This window comes from Echinops telfairi, unplaced genomic scaffold, assembly GCF_000313985.2.
Source record: "Echinops telfairi isolate 266 unplaced genomic scaffold, ASM31398v2 ScPeMD7_7469;HRSCAF=8507_1, whole genome shotgun sequence".
Taxonomy (NCBI): domain Eukaryota; kingdom Metazoa; phylum Chordata; class Mammalia; order Afrosoricida; family Tenrecidae; genus Echinops; species Echinops telfairi.
Window position 1 is genome coordinate 86319893 of NW_022111373.1, and position 21291 is coordinate 86341183.

General features: G+C 35.6%; 1 protein-coding gene across 1 annotated transcript in view; it reads left to right on the forward strand.

The window, feature by feature from the left end:
- The window catches only part of CENPK (centromere protein K), a 28752-nt gene extending 8066 nt beyond the window's left edge, over positions 1-20686 (forward strand). The window contains exons 3-10 of the mRNA XM_004703573.2: positions 2035-2091; positions 8150-8222; positions 11267-11313; positions 14831-14913; positions 15618-15716; positions 16088-16214; positions 18351-18404; positions 19967-20686. Coding sequence (XP_004703630.1) covers positions 2035-2091; positions 8150-8222; positions 11267-11313; positions 14831-14913; positions 15618-15716; positions 16088-16214; positions 18351-18404; positions 19967-20125 — 699 coding nt within the window. The 3' untranslated portion in view covers positions 20126-20686. The remainder of the gene's footprint in view (positions 1-2034; positions 2092-8149; positions 8223-11266; positions 11314-14830; positions 14914-15617; positions 15717-16087; positions 16215-18350; positions 18405-19966) is intronic.
- Positions 20687-21291: the final 605 nt, after the last annotated feature.

Here is a 21291-nt window from a genome sequence, read left to right on the forward strand (position 1 = left end):
TTGGTAAGGAGGGCTGTCAGACCTGGACTGATAAGGTACAGGCAGCTTTCTCAAAGAGGCTGTGACGAAATTTCTTTCTAAAAGATGGATAGACATTAGCTGGTGGAAGTGAGGGAGATATGCCAAGTAGAGAGAACAAGATCTATAAAAATGGAGAGCGATTAGATAACTTGTAAGGAGAATAGTACAGCTAATGTAAATTGGAAGAAGGACAGTTGTGTGGGGTGAGACTGGAGAAGTACACAAAGGCAAGGGCATACTTGGCTTTGCTGAGTTTATATTATGGTCAGCCTTTAAAGGATTATAAGTATGGACATGATGTGAGCAGATAGATAATTTTGGAATGCAAAGAGTGGACTAAAAGTAGAAAGAACATTTCGGAAGCTCCAGGAGCCCTGGTGGCACAGTAGATTATGCTTTGTACTGCTAATTTCAAGACCAGTATTTTATTTTATGTAAAAAAAATTTTTTTTGAAAATAGCAAACTGGCATTTATTATTATTTTTATTTATTTTTAATCATTTTATTGGGGGCTCGTACAACTGTTATCACAAGCCGTACATACATCCATTGTGTCAAGCACATTTGTACATTTGTTGCCATCATCATTCGCAAAACATTTGGTTTCTGCTTAAGCCCTTGGTATCAGCTCCTCATTTTTCCCTCCCCTCCTCTCCCCACCTCCCCCATGAACCCTTGATAATTTATAAATTATTATTTTGTCATGTCTTATACTGTCCGACATCTCCTTCCACCCACTTTTCTGTTGTCCGTCCCCAAGGGAGGTGGTTATGTGGAGGTCCTTGTGATCAGTTTCCCCCTTTCTACCCCCATCCTCCCTCTACCCTCCCAGTATCACCACTCTCACCACTGGTCCTGAGGGGTTCATTTATCCTGGATTCCCTGTTTCCATTTCCTATCTGTACCAGTGTACATCCTCTGGTCTAGCTGGATTTGTAAGGTAGAATTGGGATCATGATAGTGGTGGGGAGGAAGCATTAAAGAATTAGAGGAATGTTGTATGTTTCATCATTGCTACACTGCACTGTGACTGGCTCATTTCCTCCCTGTAACTCTTCTGTTAAGGGATGTCCTTTTTAGGCCAGTAGTTTAAAACCATCAGCTAATCTGTGGGAGAAAACAGGCTTTATACCCCTGTGAAGAGTTAACAGTCTCAAAAACTTTCAGGGGAAGTTCTGCTGTGTCCTATAAGAACCCTTTCTGTGTGTCAAAATTGACCAGATGGCAAGGTTTTCGAGTGGTAGTAAATATTCTTTTAACTTTTAGTAGTAGTCCTGAGAAGCATTGGTGGTCCTGTGATCAAGTGCTTGGCTGCTAACTGAAGGATCATAAAAAATGTGGCAATCTGCTTTTGTAAAGAGGGGTAAAAACTGTGTAAATGTTATGGGGCAGTTCTATCCTTTCCTGTAGGTTCACTGTAAGTCAGTAGGGTTGGTTTTAGTAGTAGTCCTAGTAAGAGATAATCAAGGTTTAAATACTGTCAGTTTAAGTAGAGCAAATAATAGGTTCAAGCGATCGTAAGGAGGTATGACCAGGCGAACTTAGGGTGGTTGGATACAATGGGAGTGCATTAACATGGGTAGTTTCAAGTCCTCCAGAGGAGGTATTGGGCAATCGGTAAAATGATTCCCTAAAATAGAGAATATAGCAGGAAGTTCACATAGTTAGGTCTTTGGGTGAAAGCAAAAACTGATTTAGAAAAGACTGAATTTGAAGAATATGCCTACCCATTTGTCTACTTTCCTAATCCTTTCACTTACAGCATAAGGAAGTTCAGCGTCAGTGAACGCTGGTGATGCAGTGGTTAGTGCTAGGCCTCTAACGGAAAGTTGATGCTTCAAAACCACGAGCTGCTGCATGAAAGAGGTGGCAGTCTGCTTCCATACGGAGTTACAGCCTGGAAAGCCCAATGGGCAGTTGAGTGGCACTAAGTCAACAGCTGTGGGTTGATTGGTGTAAGGATTGTCTGTGTTGTATAGTGTGTGACTTTTTGTTTTTTACTTTTAAATCAAGTGTCAGAATAAATTATCGCTTGTTGGAAATGAGACACTCACTGATTCAAATGCTCAGGTACGAATCTTTTATTTTTTTTCCTTTCCTAAAAATAATTGAGATAAAATCATGTGTGTTGGAAAAGAAGTATATCTGTTTATATTTTTCCAAGTATAATTAATTGCTTTTAAAAATATCTATATGCTTTAGCATTAAAAAATGCACTACTACTTCTGATTTAAGAGTGGGAAATGGTATTCTGAAGACTTTTTGAAATAGTATACAGAGAATTTTAAAGTTTTTGGTTTAACACCTATTCATATAAATAATAGAATGAATAGGCTAATAACTGCTAGTAGGCTGCTGATGTGATACCTTTTAAAAGTTAGAACACATAGAAATAATAGAATTTAGCTCATAAGCTGGTTTTGAGGCTCAAATGAGTTACATGTCAATTTCTAACACACAGTGCCTGGCATCTGGAACATATTCAACACATATTAATTATTGTATTATTTTTAAAAATTTGAACAAAGACTAACCTACTTGTTATAGTATAGTATAGTATAGTAGCTACAGATTACTATCTGTATGAATCTTCACTGATTTACTTTAGACTTTAAAAAAATCTAGTGTAATAATCAGAGCACTTTGGAATTGGTTCAGGAATACAGATATCAAAGAAACAGATTATAATCCAAAATATGACCAATATAATAGGTCAAATCTATAGAGAAAGGATGAATTACTTAATAAATTATAATGGTACAACTAGATATCCATCTGGAAGGAAATACAGTTTGACCAGTTTTTCATGATATATAATATACATATATAATATAAATTCCTAGTGGGTAAATTTGGTAAAAAGTAGGAGGCTATGTACAATGTAAGGAAAGGGAAAACCTTTTGGTTAATAGTGAAATCCAGACACTTTGAAAGTAAAGTTAGATGTATTTGAAAGTATAAAAATTTTAAACCTTTTCATGCTAAAAATTCGAAGAACAAAGTTAATATGTAAATAATATCTATGAAAGTTCCCCAAACTAATGGGGTTATGTTAAAAGATAGAATAATCAATTTAAAGATGTTGTTTCATTCAAATTTGGTGTCATCTGGACATAAAAAAGAATAATGGCTTTCATTGGTGATAACACTGGAAATAATAAAAGTCCAATCCATAAGATTACTATTAAAACTAATAAAGAAATTCAGCCAACTTACAAGCCATCAGATAAACATACAAGTCACCAGCAATGCAAAGAAAGTAAGAAAGCCATTTAATTTGCAATACATCTAATGTACCACTTATCAGGCAGCTTGTTATACTGCGATGGCTTGTGTGGTGCTGGAGGCCATGTCACCAGTCTTTCAAATGTCAGCAGAGTCACCCAAAGTGAACAGATTTCAGCAGAGCTTTCAGATTGTAGAACAGACTGTGGAGAAAGAATAGGCTGTCCACTTCTGAGGAATTAGCAACATAAAACTTTATGGAAAGAATCGAAACATTGTCACATACTGAAAATCTCATAAAAAGAAGCAGAATACTGTCAGAAATAGATCCAGAACATGAGCCCCTCGGGGCACAAAGTACTCAAAATGTGACTGAGGACGAGGCGTCTTCTCAACTTCTAAGTGACCATAGTGATGTGGGTGGGCAAGTAAAGTTTGGGGCTGATGCTTTCAGGGTAGCTTGAACTTCTTCCTTCAATACAATTGGTTCCTCTTCTTACCTCTTGAAATGGTTGAATGTCTTTTCAAGTTGCCTTCTGTGTTGTTGAGAAATGGTATTTGCTATGAACAAATCAACAACACAAGGCTTCAGGAACTGATGGAATACCAATCGAAATGTTTCAACACTGGAAGCACTCATTGATCTATGCCAGGAAATTTGGAAGGCAGCTATTTGGCCATCTGACTGGAAGAGATCCATATTTGTACCCATTCCAAAGAAAGGTGACCCAACAGAATGCTTAAATTATAGAATATCATTGATATCACAGGCAAGTAACATTTTGCTGAAGATCAACAACGGGGATTGATAGCAGTCTATTGACAGAGTTGCCACAAGTTCAGGTAGATTCAAAAGTGTTCATGGAACAAGCATTATCACTGATGATGTAAGATGGATCATGGCTCAAAGCAGAGAATACCAGAAAGATGTATACTTGTGCATGGTTGACTATGGAAAGACACTCGACTGTGTGGACATAACAAACTATGGATAACCTTGAGAAGAATTGGAATCCCAGAACACTTCATTGTACTCATGCAGAACCTGTGCATGGGTAATGTGTTAGACAGGGTTTTCTAGAGAAACAAAATCAGAATGCTAATAATTATATATATATTTATTCAGATCAATAGATGTACAACATAAGAAATAAACAGTTAATTAAATTATAAAGCAGTACAAATGGCTCAGTGCAACTCCCTCCCATGAGACATTTGTGAGACACTGGCAGTCTTTCAAGTCTTGAGGGCCGCCGGGTAGTCCTCTGTAGAGCAATTCAGGCTATCCGAGCACAGGCAGCAAACAGCAAGACAGGTAGGTCACCAACAGTCAGCTAGATGACAGGGTCCGACAGTCCTCAGCTCAAGAGATGTAAATTTCAATGGTGTGGCGAAGCAGGTCTTGAAGGAACCTCAAATTACAGCAACACAGTCCATGGGTTAGGTCTCCCACAGGTAGTGTAGCTTGCAAATTGAGGCACAGAACAGGCAAGGCAGCCGTACACTGGTCCGATGATCAAAGAGCGAGAGACAAGAAAGACGAAGCTCGCCGAGCCATTTATCTCTCTGCCCCTCAATTAATCCCACATGTCTATCGGCCAGGTTGGCACAATAAACTAACTACCTCAGGTAGACAGCCAGCTTGGGAACCGAACAAGAGAATGCTGCATGTTTTAAAATCAGGAAAGGTGTGGGTCATGGTTCTTCTATCTGATCCTACTCATTCAACCTGTATGATGAGCAAGTAATCAGAGAAGTGAATTCAGTGGATGAATATGACATCAGGATTGAAGGAAGGCTTATTAACAACCTGAGATATGCAGCTGACAAAACTTTGCTACTGAAAGTGAAGAGGACTTGAAGTCCTTGCTGACGACGATCAAGACTTGAAGCGTGCAGTATGAATTACAACTCAATCTAAAGAAGGCCAAAATCCTCACAACTGGGTCAAGAATTTAATTTTGCTTGGATCCACAATCAATGCTCATGGAAGCAGCAGTCAAGAGATCAAAGGAAGCATTGAATTAGGCAAATCTGCTACACAAGACCTTTAGAGTATTAATAAGCAGAGATGTTTTTGAGGACTAAGATGTGTTTGACCTAACACTTCAGTTTCTTTACCATATATCATGATGATGACCATGAGGCCCAGTTGTGAGGATTTTCGTTTTGTTTATATCCACGTGTAATCCTATGGAAGACTGCAGCCCTAGATCTGCATCAGTATATGCTTCAAGTCCTCTTCATTGTCAGCACATAAGATTATGCCCTCACATTTCACAGATGTTAATGAATCCTCCTCCAGTTTTGAGGGCTGCATTCTTCACACATCCCAGCTGCTTGCCTTGTTTGCCCAGCATACTACTTGAGTAAGTAAAGCGCACGAATCCCACCCTGCCACCCATATTTTCCAAATTTCAACGAAGTATCCCCTTGTTCAGTTAGACTGGCTCCCTCTTGATCTGTGGACAGGATCTGTGTTTGGAATTCCCACTCTTTGCAATGCTAATTATACTATGTTATGATCCACATAATTCAATGCCTTAGTGTGGTAGATAACACACAGGTAAATGTCCTTGTGATCTTTGGTTTGGGCCAAGATTCTTCTGACACCGACAATGATATCCTTTTTCTCTTCTGAATTCAGTTTGAACTTGTGGTAGTTTCCTAGCTGTGTATAGCTACAGCTGTTTTTAAATTACCAACATTTTCCTAAAATATGATAGTAATTACATCATTTGATAATTTTCTCATTCCATTTGATAGCCTTTGTTTCGGAATGAGCACAGATATTGACATCTTCCAGTCAGTTGTCTAGGTAGCTGTCTTCCAAATGGCTTGATAGAGATGAGTAAGTACTTCAGTGTTGTAGCTGCCTGTTGAAGTATCTCAGTTGTATTCTATCACTTCTTTGGGCCTTGTTTTTCCACAAGTACCTTTAGAGTGGCTTGGACTTCTTCATGCAGTACCAACAGTTCTTGATCCTATACTAACTCCTGAAATGGTTGAACATTGACCAATTATTTTTGATGACTTTTTTTTTTTGTTGCTTTCTGTATCATTCAAAAATTTCCCATCACATACGTCAATATATTTTCTCTTCAGTTCTTCAAATTTGATAAATATTAGTTGTGTTTTTTGCTTTAGGTTTTCTAACACTAAAAGACTTACAAAAGCGAAAAAATGTACTGAAATATAATTTTAAACATACAAGCATCCTAGGTCTAATCAATCAACAAATTTATCACAGATTAAATTTAGATCAGAATTAGAATTACTGGAGTCATCTAATGTGCAAAACATCCTTAGCCTAATTTACTTTTGGGCACAAGGATGCACAATTTATAAACTTGTAAGGTAAAAATAGGGCTTTGAACTGATTCAAAACTGTGGACATGGCTGACAGAAACATGGGTGATGTATTTGTTGAATGGAAGCCAAATCTTTTGTCCTTCAGAGTTCGACCTGAGTAGATAACAGGACTTGGTGATACAAATGAAGTTGGGATCACATGACAGAATTTTTGTAAAACCAATGACTTGTTTAGAGCCAACTATACACATGGACTTCTCCAGTTGGAATAGACAGAAATAAAAGTGTCTACATCTGTGGGAGGAGACATCTGAGAAGCTCAATAATAGCAGCTAAAACCAAGCCAGGGGCCAACTATGGAACAGATTATTAATTACTCATATGTAAGTTCTGGGTAAAGCTAAAGAAAATTAAAACAAGTCTATGAGAGTCCCAGTAAAACCTTGAGTCTATCTTGAGACCACCTCAAGAACAGAGTTGCTGCATTGAACAGTAGTGACAGAGACCTGAGAAGCTGTGGGAGGACATCAAGACCATCATTCATGAAGAAGCAAAAGGTCGTTAAAAAGGCAAGAACAAAAACGAGATCAAAGTGGATGTCAGAAGAAAACTCACTTTTAATCATAGAGTACCTAAATCAAATGGGAGAACGGATAAAGTCAGAGTTGAATCGAAAATTTCAAAAGTCAACTCAAAAACACAATGCCAAATATTATAATGAAAATTGCAAAGACCTAGAATTAGCAAACCCAAAGTGAGGAGATAGACCCACACAGTGGCTGCAGCAGTGAGCTCAAGAATACAGTTGTGAGGATGGTGAAGGACCAGGCAGTGTTTTGTTCTGTTTTGCATAGTGTAGCTCTGAGTTGTTACTGACTTGATGGCACCCAACAACCACAGACAACAGGCAGCAGTGGCCTACTTACAAAATGGCAGCCACCTGTGTCACTTTGAATGTGTGGTGACACAGTCTGCCACTGTCTCTCAGGGGACACTGCTATTTGCCTCTTAATTGGGTCACAATTCAAGGACAAAGAGAATGGAAACCCTTGCTTCCGTTGGTGGTGATTAAACCATTTCAAATTGTCGTAGAGCCCTGCATAAAACTGGTTTTCATGTGTGTTCCTAGAACCAATCTAATTTTATAATTACTTCCATGTATTTATATTAAACTTTTAAAAAAGTTTCTCAGCTAAAGTCAATTATAGTTTATCAAAACAATGCAAAAAGCAAAAGACCATCTTTAAATCCAATTTTCTGAAACACATGGACTGTAAATACCTTCTTTAAAAGAAATATTTAGGAAGTAAACTGAATGTAGAGTTCTTTTTTTATAAAGTGACTGGTGAAGCAGAATTTATCATTTTTAATTTCTGTATTATACACTGCTTTACCTCACAATTAGGAGATATCAATAGTGTGGAGCAAAATAGAACTCTGCTTTGAGTTGATCATTTTCCTTATTTTAAACTTACTGTGTTAGCTATTTATATTAGGAATTTGTGTTTAAAATGTCTATACTTTGATTTGTGAATAACTGACTATTCTGCAAGTAGTAACTTTGTTTTATTCTCTTATTCTCATTTCTTAGCTATCGTTATTAATTATGCAAATGAAATGTTTGACTGCAGAACTCTGTCAATGGCAGAAAGCAACTCCTCAAAGTAAGATACTTATTTCTAGCTTTGTCTTTTTATATACAAATCAATGGTCAACACATTTAATGACCAGAAGAAGAATTACAAAATTAATTTTGCTTCCTTGAAATTGCTTCAAATTCATTGGCAATGAGAGGTCACCTATCTTTTCATTCTTTATATAGATGTTATTATTATAGATGAACATAGGTATCTAACATTAGACCCTAATAATCTTGATCATTGAGATGTTATCATTATTCTCAAGGAGACGTCCTGATGCTTAGTAAAACTATAAATTGTTTCTCTAGTCACTGAATCTTACGTGTTGAGGGACACTCTTCTTCTTTGCTCCCCCTCGACCAAGCAGGATGTCCTTCTCCGGGACTGGTGTCTCCTACATGTTCCAAAATACATGAGACCAGGTATCGCCATCCTTGCCTCTAAACAACAATCTGGCTATATTTCTTTCTTTTTTTTTTTTTCCTATTAAAATTAAAAGCAAAACAAAACATTTTTATTGACATAATTCACATATCATACAATTCAATAGTTCAATCACATCAAGAAGAGTTATACAGAATGTATACATTATTATTATTTTTAATCATTTTATTGGGGGCTCATACAACTCTTATCACAATCCATCCATCCATCCACTGTGTCAAGCACATTTGTACATTTGTTGCCATCATCATTTTCTATCTACTTGAGCCCTTGGTATTAACTCCCCCTTCTTTTTTTTTACCTCTCCCCCTCTGGCTATACTTCTTCTAAAACAGATTTGTTTGTTCTTTTGACAATCCATATAATTTTTAAGATTCTTTGTCGGAACCATAATTCAAATACTTCGATTCTTCTTTTGTCTTTCTCATTCAGTGTCCAACTTTTACATACATATGAGACAGTTCAAAATACCATGGTTTGGGCTGGGTGCACCTTACCCCTCAAAGTGACATCCTTGCATTTCAATACTTTAAAGAAGTTTTATGCAGCCGATTTCCCAATGTAAACTTAATTCTAGGATTATTGTTTGTTGTGGCTAAAAACTAAACCAAAGTTAATACTTCATAGAAAGATTGTTCAATACATTATGGTATATCCACACTATGGAATATTAAGTAGCTAATGAAATGAAATGGGCCATGTCTGACCTCTTCCAGTTGCAGAAAGGGGAAGGAGAAACCAACTCCCCATCCGCTCAAGGATAATCCCCATGAGGCAGACATCAGACATGGCTCTACCCTCCATCCTTCTGATACCATCACTCCCATGCTACCCTGAGTTTGATAGTCCGTTGCAATGGCCACACAGATTATGGGGGATTGATAGGGACATTAACAGGTTATCCTGCTGTTACGATCAGAAAGCATTATAAGAATATGGTCCTTTTGTGTGTTGCATTGCCTCTTCTCAGCCATGTGAACATGTGCTAACAGGCACATCTCAACCATACAGGCCCGTGGCCTCTGCTCTGCTTGGACAAGTTTTACAAATCCCACGGGCCTGTCATATGGTCTCAGTACTGCAGCCTTGGTGCCTCTGCTGCCTCCACCACATCAGGCAGGGCTTTCCCGTGTGATCTGCTAATGGCTCTTCTCTCTTGGTGGTTGTGTTAGTTTGGATAGACTAGAGAAACAAATTTATAGACACTCATGTGTATAACAAAGAGCTTTATATAGAAGAGCAATTGAATATTGAGAAAACATCCCAGCCCAGTCCGGATCAAGGCCATAAGTCCGATATTAGCCCATATGTCTGAAACCAATCTATAAATTCCTCTTCAGACTTATGAAACACATGCAAATGACACCGACTGCAGGAAGATCACACGCCAGTGGGTGGAAAGACTTGTGGATCCAGTGGCAGTAGAGTCATCTCAGCTCTGACAGGGGTCTCCACGTGGCTCCTTCCCCTCCAGGGCTCTAGTGTAGGTCCATGTGTCATCTCCACAGGAATGTCTTACAGGGAGCAAGCCTGTGTCCCGCCTCCAGTGAGCTACTTATCTCCTTAGTACCTCTAAATGAGGTCATCAAGCTGCGACCTAATTGACAGGCTAAACTCTGCCCGTTCACTCTTAAGTCTCAAATTGACAACAGATTATGTAACTACCACTGGTCATGAGATCCTCTGTTCCTGCTTTTGAGATGGCTCACTTTTGTATCTAGCAGAATCGCAAAACTGACCACTGAGCAAGAGTGCTTTACACCTTATTGCATGCTCCCATCCAGTCATTGTCAGGAGTTATAAAGACTATGGATAGAGAAGCCATACCGAGGAATTTCAGTTAACTGTAGTAGCCACTTAAAATAAAAAAGATGACTCCGATGAATAGAAAAGATATCTATTAACAGTTTTGTTGAATAGAAACAAGATGGGAATCAGTGTGTGCTATGTGATCCTATTGTAAAACTGGCAGTAACAAAAATAACCATAACATACTAATACATGTATATGTAGAAGTGTGTGTGTGTGTATAGGTATAAAAGGGCGCTTCAAAAAATTTGTGGAAAATGAAGTTTAAAGATAATGGAATTTTTATATGATCCTTTTGAAACTCATATACATTGAATCATGTGACTTAAGAAAAATGTTTGAGGGATACTATAGATTTTTAACTTTGCTTTTGTTAGGTTGGGAAAACAAAAAAAGGACACAAAGATGCATAAATATAATCATTAATGTAAAATTATATATAATTATTGGTTATATGCTTAAAATGTTAAATAAAATAATTTTGTAGATCAACACATCTCAAAAGATGGTGTAATACATAAATTCAAAGGAAGAGGGGTATCTTAGAAACCACAGAATTCTGACTTTATTATTTTAGAGAAACATTTCTTTTACCTTTTTTGTTAATTTTTTTTCAAATAATATATTTATTGATATATCTTACTCATTCCAATATATTCCTTCCCTTCCCATACAGTTCTGTTGCTACATCCCATCAGATGCGGACATACAATCATCAATGCTATCTCCCCCTTCCTCCCTGCCTCCACTCAGAATTTTTATTTTTAAATATTAAATAAGAATATGTATAAATTTGGCTTGTTTTGTTTTTATAGTTATTCCACTGAATGAAGATGTTCTAGTTACATTAGGAAAAGAAGAGGTAAGTCCTTTAATGAATTGATAGTGAGACCAAATAATTTATAGGTACAATATTTGTGGGCAGATTAATGATATACATAATAGAACGAAATCTTTTAAAACCATGTTAACTTTTATAGTTCTAACTATGCTTTATTGAACAGAATATTTTACTTTAGCAGATTTAAATTTTGAACTTATTTTTTATCAGTGTTAAGGTTAGTGTTTAATGTATATACTTTACTGTCATAACAAATTTTCAGTTTCTTATACTTTCTTCATAAAACCCCCCAGCAAGTTAAATACAAGTAACTAGTCACATGGCTAAAGACATATGGTATATATCATCTCAAAGCTTAACACAGATGTCAATAAGGACATTTTTAAACTGTATATAAATCTATAAAGTCAAGAATACATAAATGATTTCCTGACTGCTGCTGTCATGCACCTTGATTATGGCAAAAAACAGCATGCCTCTTTTGCCCCACACACTTTACCTGACCTTGCTCCATGCGACTTCTTTTTGTTTCCGTGAATGAAGAGAGACATCAAAGGCAGCAATTTGACAACGTAGAAGAGGTGAAGAAAAAAACAAGTGAGGTGCTGTCAGCCATCCAAACAGATGAGTTTGAAAAATGTTTTCAAGGATGGAATTGCAGATTTGAAAAATGTATTAAGAGTAATGTAGAGCACTTTGGAGGTGATAAGGTTGTTTTGTAAAAAAAAAAATTTTTAATACATAGCTTTGAAAAAAAATTACGTTTTATGGGGGTAGCCGGTTGTGCATGCACTTATCCAGGCTCAGGAAATTTCCTTCTATTTCAATTTATAAAGTGTTTTAATTATGAATTGATATTAAATTTTGTCACTTTTTCTTTCTGAATCATTTTTGTTTCTTTTTTAGCTTTTCAATATATGAATAAATTTAGACTGATTTCTAAATTAATTTTAGTCATTTAATAAACTGCATTCTTGGGCTAAATCTCATTTTACTATAATGTAGTAACCTTCAGAAATATGAGTAGATATGTTTCTGGATTGAATTGCTAACATAAGAGGCTCTGGTATGTCTGCTCCTGGGAGCTCTTGGGGTTTTTCTTTTCTTCATAATGCCTTTGCCAGACCTTGATATCAGGGTCAGAACAGCCTCTCAGTATGTGCCTTGATGGCTTTTTTCCTGTGCAAAGGACTCTGTGTGCAATTATTATTATTTAATCCTGAAATTTTTCTGGGAAATTTTTTTGCCTGGGAAATTGTTTTAGTGGAAAAAAAATTAAACATAAGTTAAATTTGTTTTTATGTCTGTTTCCTTAATTGAGCAGTTGTGGTTTGTTTCTTTCAAATAATTTGTCCATGTAATTTTTCAAAATGCATTCATAAACAACTGTTACCATTTCAAATTTCTATGATGGTGTCACCTCTTTCATTCCTGATATTTGTAAGGAGTCTGGCTTATTTTATTGACCTCAAAGAATCCGTTTGTTTTCGTTGCTTTTTCTCTATTTTCATTTTGTTTTCTATTTCATTGATTTATATTCACTATTACTGTTTTTTATTTAGCTTTAAAAAAAAAACAAACCACTGTTTTATAGGGTTTTTATTGGTGAAGGTTTACAGAGCACATCAATTTTCCCTTCAGCGGTTTATATGTATTCTGTTTCATGTCATTGATGGCAATCTCCACAGTGTAATATTACTCATCCCACTTCTTCCCTGTGTTTTTTGTTTTCCATTCCTCCTTTCCGAGCCCTTTCTGCTATCTGATCTTTCTTTTTGGGCAAATGATGCCATTTTACTCTCAAATAGTTGATTGTTCCAAGGAGTGCCACCTCCCTACTGTGATTGTTCATCTGATAGATCAATCTGTTGTAGGATGTGTAGGACATTGTTACTGCGGACTATGTTATGCCAGTTGACCTTGGTATATCCCTATGGAACCCTCAGGCCCTGAAACTCATTGTTTAAAGGTATATGATTATGTCTAAAAAAATTTCATAATCTTCCCCCTGTACACTCTACTATATTCATGAATATATTTACAGCATTTATAAATCATGAGTATAAGTATCTTTTGTCAGACCTATACATATGTTTCTGAGTATAGTCCTGTTCTTCTAACATCTGTGTATGTACTTGTAGATCATTGTTACTGTTGTTGCAAGATTGTATTCCCAGTGCCTTACTTTGCCTTGATCATTTTTTGCATACTCCGTTTACTCTGTTGCCTTCCCCTTTGCCCAAGTTAATATGTGTCTACCTCCTAGTTAGTGATTCCTTTTCCTCTTGCTCCTGATAACCATCAAAGAATGTTTCTTTGTTTGGTGAAAGCCTTTTTTTTTTTTTTAACTTTTATAGTAGCCTTCTCATTTATAGTTTGTCCTTTTGAGATTGACTAATTTCAGACACCATAATACTTTCCAGGTTCATCCATGTTATGAATGTTTGGAAGATTCACTGTTATCCTTTAACATTTTGTTGTATTTAATTGTATGTATGTGCCATAATTTGTCTATCCACTGATGTGCATTTATGTTATTTCCATACTTTTGTTATTTATACATAGTGTTGTATAAATACATACATACATACATGTATCTGTACAGGTCACAGTTCTCATATCTCTAGGTTATATACCAAGTAGTAGGATTTTCATTTTTATTTCCAACTTTTTAAGAAATTGCCATACTGTTTTCCACATGGGTTGTATCATTTTGTAATCTTACCAGCAATGTATGAGGACTTCAGTATCCTCACAACATATCCAGCATTTATTGTTTTCTTCAGGATATTTGATTTACTTTTTTTTTTTTGAATGTTGGAAGCTGAGGTCATTAATTTGAGAGCTTTGTTTTTCTGATATAGGCTCTGAGTGCTATAAATTCTGTGTCATCCAAGATTTTTTTTTAATTCAGTTTAAAGTACTCCTTGATTGCTACTTTGACTCATGGATTATTTAGAACTGTGTTTTTCAGCATCCAAATATTTATAATTTTTCCAGATCCTCTTCTGTATTGTTTTATAATTTAATTCTGTTCCTGAGCCTTTTATACTTAATGTAATATCAATATGATGGTGTGTAAATCTACACTCCTGATTTTTTCTTTTGTAGTCACTCTATCTGGTCTCTGTTCTAATTTTCCACTTTCTTAGGTTTTCTTTTTAGTTTTAAATATTAATCTATTTTCTAGTTATCTTATAAAGAGGTTAAAAATAAGAAAAAAATTTTTTTATATTTGTCCACATTGTTACCACTTGAACAAAGTGTTCTTTGTTTTACTTTATTTCGGAGATCTAGATTTCTATTTAGTATTTTCTTTCTTTCTTGTTTAAAGTTTTTGTTCAAGATTCTTTAGGCCATGTCTGTTATTCAATAACTGATTATACTCTATTAATCATGACTTGTTTAAATTTTTTAGAACCTGTTATATTTTCAAAGATTTCTGCTGCAATTTTTTGCTATTTACTTTTGAATTATTGATCCCTGACCAACATGTACAGAGCATTACAGACTAACTCATTAATTTGTTTTATTCCAGTTCAAAAAATTGGGACATGATCTGGAAATGGTATTGTCGACCATTGAGTCAAAGAACGCAAAGTTAAAGGAAGACTTGGAAAGGTATATTTTTGTTAGAAAAATCCATTGCTGTCGAGTTGATTTTCATCCATCGTGACCCTGGAGAATAGAGTCGAACTGTTCCTAGGGTTTGCCTAGAGACTGTGATCTTTACCGGAGTAGGCTGTCTTTCGTTTCTCCTACAGAGTAACTGGTGTAGTCAAACCTATAGACTTTTGGTTAAAGGCTCAGTAATTTGGTCATTATGATACCAAACCAACAAGAAAAGGCAAATCATTTGCCATCGAGGGGGTTCCAACTCATAGTGACCCTCTACAGCAGTGGTTCTCAACCTGTGGGTCACAACCCCTTTGCGGATCGAACTACCCTTTCACAGGGCTCGCCTGATTCATAACAGTAGCAAAATTACAGTTATGAAGTAGCAATGAAAATAATTTTATGGTTGGGGGTCACCAAACAAACTGTATTTAAGGGTCGTGGCATTAGGAAGGTTGAGAACCACTGCCGTGCAGGGTTTCTGAGGCTGTAAATCTCTATGAGAGCAGATATCCTCAACTTTCTCTGAGAGCACCTGGTGGGTTTGAACCACTGACATTGGCAATTAACAGGTTTCTTATCAGTGCTTACCTCATATTTGCCACCAGGGCACCTTTATTGTTGCTTCCACTTCCATTAATCACAGGTATATACTGAATTAACAGTTAATGTTTATTTAGCTGTTGTTTGTTTTTCTTTAATGTTTAAAGGGAGCAACAATGGTTGGATGAACAAGAACAAGTAATGGGATCTCTCAACACACTCTGCAGTGAGCTGAAGAACCAGGTTGTACCGTTTTCTGAATCAAGGTATTAATTACGAGAAATTATTTTCATTTTTTACACTATAAGAAATAGATCATTGGAAAGAAGATAAATTTTACCAGGAATCATGAGTCTTATCCTAACTTTTACCAATTGCTACTAACAGCCTTGTTTTCACTGACTTGATGGAACTTTTAGTTTTCCCTGCAGGGAAATGTATTAGTGTTTTTCATTATTTGATTATTTAGGTTTCCCTACAGGGAAATATATTAGAGTTTCTCATTATTTCATTATTTGATTTAAACAATAACTTTTGAACAAAGTTTTTGATCAACTTTATAAGTAGTCATTTACATGTGCATATGTATTTTATCAGGTAAATGCTTCTATGCTTTTCTTTTTTTTTAATTTACTAGAATCTTTAATGAACTGAAAGCTAAGTTGCTTAAAATAAAACAATATAAGGAGAAGCTTTTGTTTGCCTTGGGTGAGTTTCTAGAAGACAATTTTCCCCTGCCTGATGGAAAAGGTAAAAAGAGGAAGGTAAGTTTTAGAAGCTATTCAAGTACATACACTTGAATAAATTGCGTCTGATAGTTCAAAAAAGACAACTTTCTGATATATTCTTGTATGGTAACTATACATATCTAAGATACACATGGAAATATATGTACAATATATTCCCTCATCACATTATAATGTTTATTGAAAAATTTGAATCAATTATTCAATAAGCTGAAGATAATATTTTATGTATTCATACAATGGAAAAATACACAGCTTTTAAAACTATCAAAACGAGATGATAAAATTTGTTAGTCTAATTTGTACCAGAAAATATAATAGTGGTTATATCTGGAGGCTAGGATTATAGGCAAGATTTTTTTTCACTGTTCTTTTTCACGTTTCACTAATTTCCACGATATAAACAGTGTAACTTTTAAATAAGAATACTATTTAGAATGACTTTTAAAGAAGAAAACTATTTAGAATGTCCACTAAATGGAAGTAAGAAACTGTTCAAATAGTAATTATGGTAAAACTAACCTGTTTTAGATTGCAAATAATCATTTCCTTGGATGGCAGAAGATTGTGAACAAGCAATTTAATTATCTAAAATAAACAATATATTGTATAAGTAAATTAAAAAATTATTCTTGCCTTTCTGCTTTTAGCGCAAGGCAGAACAAATATCACAAATTAGGATATTGTGATATGTTTTATATTGTTGAGAAATTTGACCATAGGCGTTATTTATCACTAATGAATTAACTTTGCAAATTAATTTGCCTCTCTTTTCCTCTGCACTCTTTCCCCCCACTTTAATTAATATATGTATGAGATGCAAGAACTATAGAAACATGGGAAATGTACTCATAAATTTATAAAATAAAATGTATTATATTTTTTATAACTCATACGTTTTAGTCATAGAGACTCAAGATTTCTGTGAATTGAAGCTAGCTATTTCATGAACTAAGCTAGATTTTTGAAAGACAGTTTTTCTATCTCAAAGGACAGTTCAAGAAGACAAAGTAAGATAGTGAAATGTATAAATTGATGTATGGAATGTTGTAAGAGCCCCCAATAAAATGATTAAAAAAAAGAGAGAGAGAGAAGTGTACAAAGGCCTAGAGTTAGAAAACCAGAAAGGAAGAACACACTAGCTTCAACTGAAATAATTAAAGAAAAATTTCAAGCGTCGAGTTGCAATATTGAAAGTTTTTATGGGCAAAATATTGAATGATGTAGTGAAGAAAGCTAATGGTGCCCGACTATTAAAAGATATAGCATCTGGGGTCTTAAAGGCTTGTAGTTAAACAAGCAGCCATCTAGCAGGGAAACAACAAAGCCCACATGGAAGAAGCACACCAGACTGTATGATCATGAGGTGTTGAATGGTAATAGGTATTAGAAGTTCAAAAACAAGCAATCAAATTGATGTGAAGAGGTGTGGATGTAGGGGAGACCCAAAACCCACTTACTTGTAAGATAATTGGATAGTCCCTCACAGAAGGGCCACATGGAGGGGATGACAAATCCAGTGTGCAGTATGGCACTGATGAATTATCTAATTATCCTATAGTTCTCTAATATTTCCTCCCCATACTATTATGCCTTTTATTTGTTTTAGCTCATTAAACATGAGATTTGTGTATATTCATTTGTATATTTAAGATCATTCAGTACATGATAGACAAGATAGATAACCCTCCAGACACAGTAACAGGGTACTCCAGTGTATGGGAAGAGGTCGGGGTGAAATGGGGAGCTCATAGCCTTAATGATTCTATAACCCCTCTTGATGGGATCCAACAACGAGTTTTATATGAATGAATAGATAGGATTGTGTAAGATATGGCCACCACCACCCACAAACTTTTATAGAAAATAAAAGGGTTCCTAGGAGGTATGGTAGCGGAGGGAGGTGACAAAGGGGAGCCGATATCTAGCAGTTCAAGAAGAAAGAAAATTTTGAAACTGATTGTGCTTACAGTTGTGTGTATGGTGTGACTGATCGGTGGAATGTTATGCTATCTGTAGGAGCTCCCAATAAAATTTTTTTTTAAAAAGAAATAGTAATTTTTTAAGTCTTGTGGCAAATAGTTTAGTGTTATGCCATTGGCAGAATTGACGTACTTGTATTATTAATCCTTTGTATTTACATTTCTTTCAAAGAAAAGCATTCAAGAACCAACCTCACAGTTGATAACCCTCCATGATATATTAGAGGTAAGTCTTTTGTGTAGTTTCTTCTTCTTTCTCTAAAATGTGTCTTAATTAGTGATTTGTGAACAATTAGACTAGTGATTTGTTGCTGGGGAGTTGAATCTGACACATGGTGGCCATGTGTGTCAGTAAAACGGGTTTTCAATGGCTGATTTTGGAAACAGATTGCCAGTCCTTTCTTCCTAGTCACCTCTTTGTAGAATTGAAGTGCTATTCTTTTAGTTAGTAACTGAACCTCTGATGGCTCAGTGGTTCAGCACTTGGCTGCTAATTGGAAAGGTCAGTGGTTTGAAGCCCTTAGCCATTCATTCTACGGAGCAAGATGACATCTACTTCTGTAAAGACTCCAGCCTTGGAACCCTGTGGGACTCTGTCCTACTGATTTATTTTGAGTCACCATTGATGACAGTACTCGGTTTTGGACACACCAACCAGTTGTACCACCTGTCAGGGCTCTGCACACAAACTGGGAAAAGAAAAGATCTGTATCTAGACCTGAAGGTACATGTCAATTTTTTAATAAATGTTTTTATAGTAATTTATCATTAGGACAGGATTAAGCTCTGCCTATTACTGAAAAGAGTATTATCACTTTTTTAAAAAGTGTGAGAATAAAATATAAATCTTTTCTTTCTTGAAATATAATTCTTATTTGTATTCCTAAGATTTTTTTTATAGGTAAACTGTTTTAAAACTATTGTTTAGAGGTTATTTAATATTATATGGTAAATCCTATACTGTTACTGGGAATGTTTAGTTGGCATGTATGTTTTATTTAAAATACATAAGTGAGCTTCAAGATTCCTCACAAAGTTTCAAGAATTTGTACACAGATTTTCTTTAAATAGCATTAGGACATTTTTTCAAGCTGTAAGTTCTGAGTAATTTTAGCTTTATCCGCTTTGCCTTTGCTTTCTTTCTTTTTTTTTTTTGCATTTACTTTCTTTTACATATCGCCATAGCTTTTAGAAACCATTTTTGAGCTTTAGGAAATTATGAAGAGCTTCAGAAGCGCTTGCCATGGCCGTCCAAGATGACTGGGCAGAGTGGGAGATAGGGTCGTTTGGGAAAAGTGGGGGACTTTAGCAATTAGTGCGCCTTTACAAAAACCACTGTTAAGGTTAGAAGAGCGATTTAAGAAAATAAGTTTTACCTCAATTTTATAAAATGGGTACAAAGATCTCTTTTTGTTCAACAAACTCATTTTGGTACCTCAGAATCTCTTAACTATAAAATATTATTATTTTGACAAGCAAAATGCAGACATTTGTAATTAGGACCTTTTATTTGCTCTAATAAGACTACTATTTTTCAAGGTTGACAACTTTATTAAAACTAAAACCTGTCATGTATGTGGTAAATATTGACAGATGGTAACTGAAATACCTATTTTTGAATAGTATATATTACCATATAAAACTTAGAATGAGAAACCATTTTTTGTATCTGCCCAAAGAGAAATGATATTAACCCTTTTTTCTTGGTGGTGAAAGACTTTATTAATCTTTATGTATGACAGTGTCAACATTTTCCCAAGTACAAGATTTTGAATTTTTTCCCCCTAGATTCTTATCAATAGATTATTTGATGTTCCACACGATCCGTATGTCAACATCAGTGACTCCTTTTGGCCACCGTACATTGAGCTGCTGCTGCGTAATGGAATTGCCCTGCGCCATCCAGAAGATCCAACGCGAATACGCTTAGAGGCCTTCCATCAGTGACAGGAGGCCACCCTAGGAATCTGGTCCTTGGTGGGTCATGGAAACACCAAGGACAATTTGGAGAAAGAACATTGTTTGCAAGTCCAAGCACACATCCATCTCTTTAACCTGCTGTCGTGGTGTATACTTCAAAATGAGCTTTTCACAGTGCTTTCATGTTTTAAACTGTGGGTTAAAATGCAGATAAAAATTAGTCCATCCCTGACCTCTATGAAAAATTTAATGCACCTTATTTCACATGTTATTCTTTGGGAGCATTCTTTTAACTTATATTTACTTGCTATAAATTGATGAGTTTCTTTTATGCATTTTGAATTTTGTTTGGCATTTAATTATGTAGGAAATCTAATGGACAGGCCATTTAATTTGCCGATCATTTAAAAGGTTGGAACCTTCTATTTGGCATGGAAAGCAGAATAATAATCACTTGTTGTCTATTTGTAAGTTTGTTAAAAATTTGATTTAAAAGCTAATGGATAAAGCTAGCATAAGGTATGTTTTAATGTGTACTATGTACTGAGTGATATTTTTTATATTTAGCTACCCATGATTTTGCTAAGTATTACCAGCAAAATTATGCTTATAGCTTTTTAATTCTTATGAATTTTTGTAAATAAAATGTCCTCATCTAAAGACTTTGGCATTGTGGCATGATCGTTTTATTCATAGGATAGATTTAATCCCATTTAGTGTCATTAGTTTTCTGAGAGGACTCTTTGTAGGCTTCTTAAAAAGCTTTCTAAGGGACAATGCAAGGGCGAGCCCCTTACACAGTTGAAAATCTGCATTTAACTTTTGAAGTTCCGCCTCCACCCAATCCCCTGGAAATCTAACTACTAATGCTGTACTGTTGACCAAGAGCCTCACAGATAATATATATAATCAGTTGATTGGCATATTTTGCATGTTGTATATATTATGTACTGGACCCAATATAACTTAAAAGCTATTTCACAGGTTTTCATGCCTGCTTGTGTAGGCACAGCAACCATTTCTCAAATTTTCTCTTTTTTCTAGTTCTCAACAAGCTGCACATTTGTGCTTAGTTAACACCCTGCGCCACTGAGCCCAGTCAGGACACAGACTTCTCCTGAATGTCAGGGTGGGAGTGCCTGGGGTGCTCCTGGAACACCCATCTCCCCCCATATGGGGGTAGCCAGCCCCCC